The 6,166-nt window shown below is 45.0% G+C and overlaps 1 protein-coding gene across 1 annotated transcript; it reads right to left on the reverse strand.

The window, feature by feature from the left end:
- Positions 1-2,985: 2,985 nt before the first annotated feature.
- Positions 2,986-5,293, reverse strand: LOC123135086 (uncharacterized). Its single transcript, XM_044554203.1, has 3 exons — positions 5,094-5,293; positions 4,426-4,593; positions 2,986-3,972 (listed from the first exon to the last, which is right to left on the reverse strand). The coding sequence occupies exons 1-3, from the start codon at positions 5,278-5,280 to the stop codon at positions 3,113-3,115; spliced, it is 1,215 nt and encodes a 404-aa protein (XP_044410138.1). The 5' UTR covers positions 5,281-5,293; the 3' UTR covers positions 2,986-3,112.
- Between the last annotated feature and the right edge of the window lie 873 nt (positions 5,294-6,166).

Below are 6,166 nucleotides of genomic sequence, written 5' to 3' on the forward strand. Positions count from 1 at the left end.
ATCTTCATTTGAGAGCTCCAAATTGTTTTCCTGACCATCATCATGCACATCCATCTACAAGTTTTCAACACAAAAATATAATGTTGTAGGATAGCACCAAAAAATTACAACATGATAATGCCACTCACATTAAAATCTTCCCATTCGTTCCCATTCTCTGACTGATCTCCAAGATCCGAATTTTCATCATCTGACCAATCTTCTATCTAGTCTTTCATCAGTTCTCCAAACTCCATGTCTACCATCATATCAGTTAACTCCTCATCCGCCATTTCCTACAACAAATGATGAAAACATTATCAATGATGAAATATCAACACATAGCTCACGATCACGGATGTTATGTAAACAACCCCAACCGAGGCCGTTCAGATCTGCCAAACCAAGTCAGGAAGATGGCCACGACACCCGTCGTGATCACTTTCAATCGCGAGGAGCAGCACTACAAAACCTAGCTACATCTGTGATTACCTCTGTCGCCGGATACCTAGGTTAGCCGCCACATCAAATAATGATAGTCCTGGTGGACACAGCCGACGGCACCCGACGCTACGTGAACCCTACACTGAAGAAACCCAGATCACGAGGAGCAGCACTACCGGAACAAGATCCACGATTGCATGCGCCGCCGGGTAGGTAGGTTACCCTCCCCGCTAGGCTAACCACTATTTCTGACGGCGGCAGTTCGTTCGATGTTGCCGCAAGCGAGACTAGAGGGGTGCGGGGGGATGCAGGATGCAGTACCTGTGAGCGCTGGAGATTCACGATGTTGCTGCGCCCGCTGTCCGACGAGATCTCCGGCGACAAGATAGCCGCGCGCCGCTGGAGATCTACCGTGTGAATTATGGAGCTGCGTGAATGCTCGCGAGATTGATGGAGCTGCGTGAATGATTGGATCCGGCAGGTCCTACGTGGTCGTGGGGTCGTGTGATGTTTTTTTTTCAGACCAGGTACTGTACGTATACGGTCTGAGCTATACAGGGCTTGGCAGGGCTAGACAGGGCTTGGATCTGGTCTGCGGCGGGCCAGGAAAAAAACAAACTCACGGGGACAAAAATACCCCTTCAAAATTAGGTTAGGGAGCAGGCCTCGTAGAACGGGTATGCGTTTATCATGAACGACGCACCTGTTGCGCGGAGGAAGCTGGGGATCGGCTTGACGACGGCGGCGACGTAGCCCTCGTGGAACCATCAGGCGGACGACGGCAAGGACGCCGAGGGAGTGCGCAGTGGAGACCTTGGTCTCCCGGTGCAGCGACGTGGCGAGCAGCACCATGTGTCCCGTTGGCCAGCAGCTGCAGCCGGGTCCGACGATGTCCCCCATGTTTCTTGTACGTATTTCAAATGCGCAGAGAGTGTTCGATCAAATGCTTAACAGAATGGAACCAGGCAAATAGGGAAAATTTGCAGATAGTGTTGGGTGGCTCGCTTCCGCATCCTGTCCATGGACCACGTACAGATCGGTCCATAGACAAATACAGTGTTTGGTTTGGAGGATAGCATTGGGGATGCCCTAATACAACATATTACAAAACAGTATAACGGAACCACCCACGCCTGCTCACAGCGAATAGAGTTCGTCAGCCGTAGATGTCACTTCCGAACCTCCCAGATCTTCTTGCATCCCGTGGTACACTATTGGGCCTTTCTTGCCCCCGGTAACTGCATGCTAGCGGCCAGCCCAAAGTAATCGGGCTGCTGCTCCACAAATCGAGCTGGGAGTCTTCTCCTTATTCCACGCGGCCGCCCGGCGTACCTGCTTTCCTACGCCCATCGCAGCCGCCCGGCATGTGTACGCCTTTTGAGCTAGCGATAGCCAGGATCTAATTTTCCCGATGGTCAGTGAGTGATATAATGGTGCATGGCAGGATGGGCTTACGAGCAAGAGGAAAACTGAGAAAAGATTTGTTCTGCCCTTTTTCAATCTGGTTTCAACCTGGATATCATAGTAGCATGGCAGCTGTAGAGATTGTAAGTTCTTTCTTATGCCCAGTACACCAATTGATACTCCCTCCGTCCGGAATTACTTGTCGCATAAATTGATGAAATTGAATGTATCTAGAATTAAAATACATCTAGATACATTCATTTCAACGACGAGTATTTCCGGACGGAGGGAGTATTTAGTTTTAGTTTCAGTTACTTCAGATTTGACTAGGCCATCCAAGAACTTATATGATTAGGTGGAGGGAGTTTATCTTGCACATGTACTGGTTATTTGTAATTTGGCTAAGTTAGGGGTGCAAACCATAATGTGCAAAAAACATTATTTGTCTTCTACTTCCTCCTTCCTAAATATTTGTTTTTTTTAGAGATTTCAAATGGACTATTACATATGGCTGTATATAGACATATTTTAGAGTGTAGATTCACTCATTTTGCTTTGTATGTAGCCACTTGTTGAAATCTCTAGAAAGACAAATATTTAGGAATGGAGGAAGTATCTTACGAATCTTCTTGGCGCTGACTTTTACAAACATAATTGATGGCTGTTAGAACGGGCCTGTCTAAGGGTGTTATAGATATAACGTAGCACATGCTACAAATTGAGGTTATGTTGTAATTTAAAAAATTATTTGATAATTATATTTTCCATTTGCATGAATGTCTATATTGTTCTAATATTCATAAAATTGGGCGGGCGCGGCAATGCGCGCATAGATGTTCTAGTACTAAAACTAAAACAAACATATATACCTGTCCAATGCATACATGGAACCAGAAAAATGCATTCAACCATCTAAAGTTGACTCCTGAGTTGAACGCTGCATGAGGATCAAGCAAGCAGGCAAGCAGCTAATGTGCATGACCACTCTCGATCATAGCGCGAACGATTAAGCAGCTCCGCTGCATTTGTACTGTGACGGGATGCTTACGATTCCATGTTTCCCTGACATAAGGGAATCAAATTACAACTTCATATGTGTCAAACTGTCAATACATATTGTACGAGTTACAGATGAGTAGCAAAATGAGGGCCCTCGAGCACTTACAAATAGAAATGTAATCATACATACCATTAGTTGCCTCTTGGTCTTGGGCATATCAATAACATAAATACTAGAGTATCATTGTTTACTCCACGAGGTCATAAGTTTGCAGGTTGCAGGCTGCTATAAGGATCCATGTTGCTTCTTCCTTATGCAACTCCTAACCCAAGGCATCGCCATGTAGATAAAGAGCATCACAAACAAGCAAATGGCTAAGCTGCCCCCATTTGTGAGGCTGTCCCAGGTGCCGATGAGGTAGCTAGTCCCCAAGCTCACAAAACATAATCCTACAAGTGGTGGTAAACATTTTTTTCTTAGTGTATGCTCTTCCTCCCCGTTAATGCTTTTGGCAAGTATTGCAATGATCATCAAGGAGGTGAAGAATGCTACAGCGTTGCAGTTCTGAAACAAGCGGTACCTGCGGTTAAATTTGTCGCGCATAACTGAGGTACCAGCAACGTATCCATTTGCCTTGTCGTCGGCAGCCCAGAAACCACCCGGTGGAGTGAGTCCTGCGGTGTAGGTGACTGTGGCAACCAGTGACGCCAGGAGTAATAGCCAGGCACGGAAATCCTGATTTTTATTTTCACCTGACACATTGTTGTCGCGATTGGCAGGCACAAGATTCTGAAGGCCATCCACAGCTACTGCCGCCAGCCGCCCGTCGCTGGAGGGGACGAACAGCACGGGCATGCCATTGGCTCCTTTTATTACTTTCAGCAGCTCATCAATTGACATGTGCGGACCATGGTCGATAGTGATCTCTTGCTGCTGAGTCTGCGACGAATCTCCAGGCAGTACGCCTTCTCCTGACAACATTGGCACTCCCTCAGCTTCTCCCGGCAGCGTTGAATCTCCAAGCAGCACGTTTTCACCTATCGATATTTCCACTATGTCAGCTTCTTCTAGCAGGGATGAACCTCCAAGCCTTCTCCTAAGTCCTAACTGTATTGCCACAGTGTCAGCTTCTTCCTCCGTATTCTCTGCAGGGTCCATAAGGCCATAACAAACATCAGTTTGGTCAGGGACTCTGGTTTCTTCTGTAAAATGCACAATTACAGTGATGCTTCCACACACACAAAAAAATAATTCAATTAGCCCACTTGGTGTTTAATTGTAAGATGTAGATCCACGTTTTCCTATTTTCCTGTCCTAATGAAACAATAAGGTCCTGTGGATGGCACCTGGAAATAGAAAATGTACCCTGTTTTTTAGCATTTCTGTTTTTTTCCCCGAGGCATCTCAACGATTAAAGTAAAATAAAAAGAAGGGGGCACAACACCAACTTATATAGGAAGCCTTGCTGCTTTCATTGAGTATAAGTGTATCCGAAACCGACTAAACAATGTATGAAAACTAGCACATTGATTCGATTTTGTATCATGCATGTGGAGGAAAATAAAAATGAGAACATATCACCGACGAATGGTATTTACCATGGTTAACATTGATCTCTTGCTGCTGAGACTGCAACGAATCTCCAAGCAGTATGCCTTCTCCTGACGGTATTTCTCTGCTGTCAGCTTCTTCCGGCAGCGATGAATCGCCATGCACCTCTTCTCCAATCGATAGTGCCACGATGTCAGCTTCTTTCAACATACTCTCTGCAAGATCCATAAGGCCACAATAAACATCATTTTGGTCAGACTCTAGTTTCTTGTGTAAAACACATGTTACAGTGACACATTCATTTCCAGAAGAAAAAAATAGAAGATTTCAATTTGCCCACTTGATGCTTATTGCAAGATGCAAATCCATTTCCCCCCATATATTCTTGTAAATAACCTCTTAACTTCATTTTTCTTTTTTTCTTTTCCTGTCCTAATGAGTGCTTTGCAGGTGACAGCTTAAAAATGTACCCTGTTTTTAGCATTTCCATATTTTGTTAGGCAAGACATCCTAGGGCATCAAAACGATTAAAATAAAATAAAAAGTAGGGAGCAGAGCACCAAACTTATATAGGAAGCCTCGCTGCGTTTGTTCAGTATAAGTGTATCCAAAACCGACTAAACAAAGTATGAGAACTAGCACATCAATTTGATTTTGCACCATGCATGAGGAGGAAAATAGCAACGAGAACATATCACCGACGAATGGTACTTACCATGGTTAACACTGATCTCTTGCAGCTGAGATTGCAATGAATCTTTGAGCAGTACGCCTTCTCCTGAAGGCATTGCCACTCTATCGGCTTCTTCCGGCCGTGATGAATCTCCAAGCAGCACGTCTTCTTCTATTGATATTGCCACACTGTCAGCTTCTTTCGACATATTATTCTCTGCAGGGTCCATAAGGCCATAACCAGTCAGGTGCTCTGGTTTCTTCATTTCTGAAAAGAAAAGAGACACTTGCAATTGAGCAACTTCGGGTGCAAATCCACTTTTCCTCGCATATTCTTGTAAATAACTTCTGAAGTTCGTTTTATATTCTTCCTATGGTACGATGGGCTTGCATGTGACAACTTTGGAAGTCTATCTATTTTTATCATTTTTGTGTTTTATAGGCAAGACAGGCTTGGTATCTGAACGGTTAAAAGGAAGCAAAAAAGGGAAGCAGAGCAACGTATATGTAGGAAGTATCTTAAATCGACTAAAAAATTATGAAAACCAGCACATTGAATTGGTTTTGTACATCACCCGTTAATGGTACGTCAAGGCAGAATATGTTATGAACACTAATGTAATCATTTTACATCTGCTGACAGACAAACATTTCAGCATCTATAGTTGTGTCTCAAGATATATATTTTTTTCTTTTGAAACGAGAGTTGTGTGTCAAGATTTGATGTCTTAAACAACAACCGAAAGTCTGATCTGAAATCATCGGGCATTATGCCCGCGCGGTCAAGATTTAATAAGGCGGCAGCCGCGTGACCATCACTGGTTATTTCTAAAAAGAAAATTTTAACTCGGCAGGAATGAACACACGCTCCAGTCCCCAGCTCGATTGCTACTTGCCGCGTCAATCTCTCTGAGCATTAGCATTGCCGGTAAGATTGATGGGTAGACCAGGAGCCAGGAGGGATGAGATAGGAAGCAGCGCTCACCTCGGGATCGGGTGGTCGAGGCAGGACAGGAGTCCGGCGAGACGGACGGCAGGCAGGGAGAGCACCTGGGCGGCGCGCGGCGAGGCTGTGGAGAAGAGAGTGGGGAGTGGGCAACAGCTCGTGCTTGCGTT

Source organism: Triticum aestivum, chromosome 6B (assembly GCF_018294505.1).
Source record: "Triticum aestivum cultivar Chinese Spring chromosome 6B, IWGSC CS RefSeq v2.1, whole genome shotgun sequence".
Taxonomy (NCBI): domain Eukaryota; kingdom Viridiplantae; phylum Streptophyta; class Magnoliopsida; order Poales; family Poaceae; genus Triticum; species Triticum aestivum.

What these genes read in the sequence shown, in the direction of transcription:
- LOC123135086 (XM_044554203.1), bottom strand. Translation starts at nt 5,280, where the DNA reads ATGGACCCTGCAGAGAATAATATGTCGAAAGAAGCTGACAGTGTGGCA. An exon ending in AGAGATCAGTGTTAACCATG is followed by an intron (nt 4,594 to 5,093) that starts GTAAGTACCATT and finishes TGGATCTTGCAG; the next exon opens with AGAGTATGTTGAAAGAAGCT. An exon ending in AGAGATCAATGTTAACCATG is followed by an intron (nt 3,973 to 4,425) that starts GTAAATACCATT and finishes TGGACCCTGCAG; the next exon opens with AGAATACGGAGGAAGAAGCT.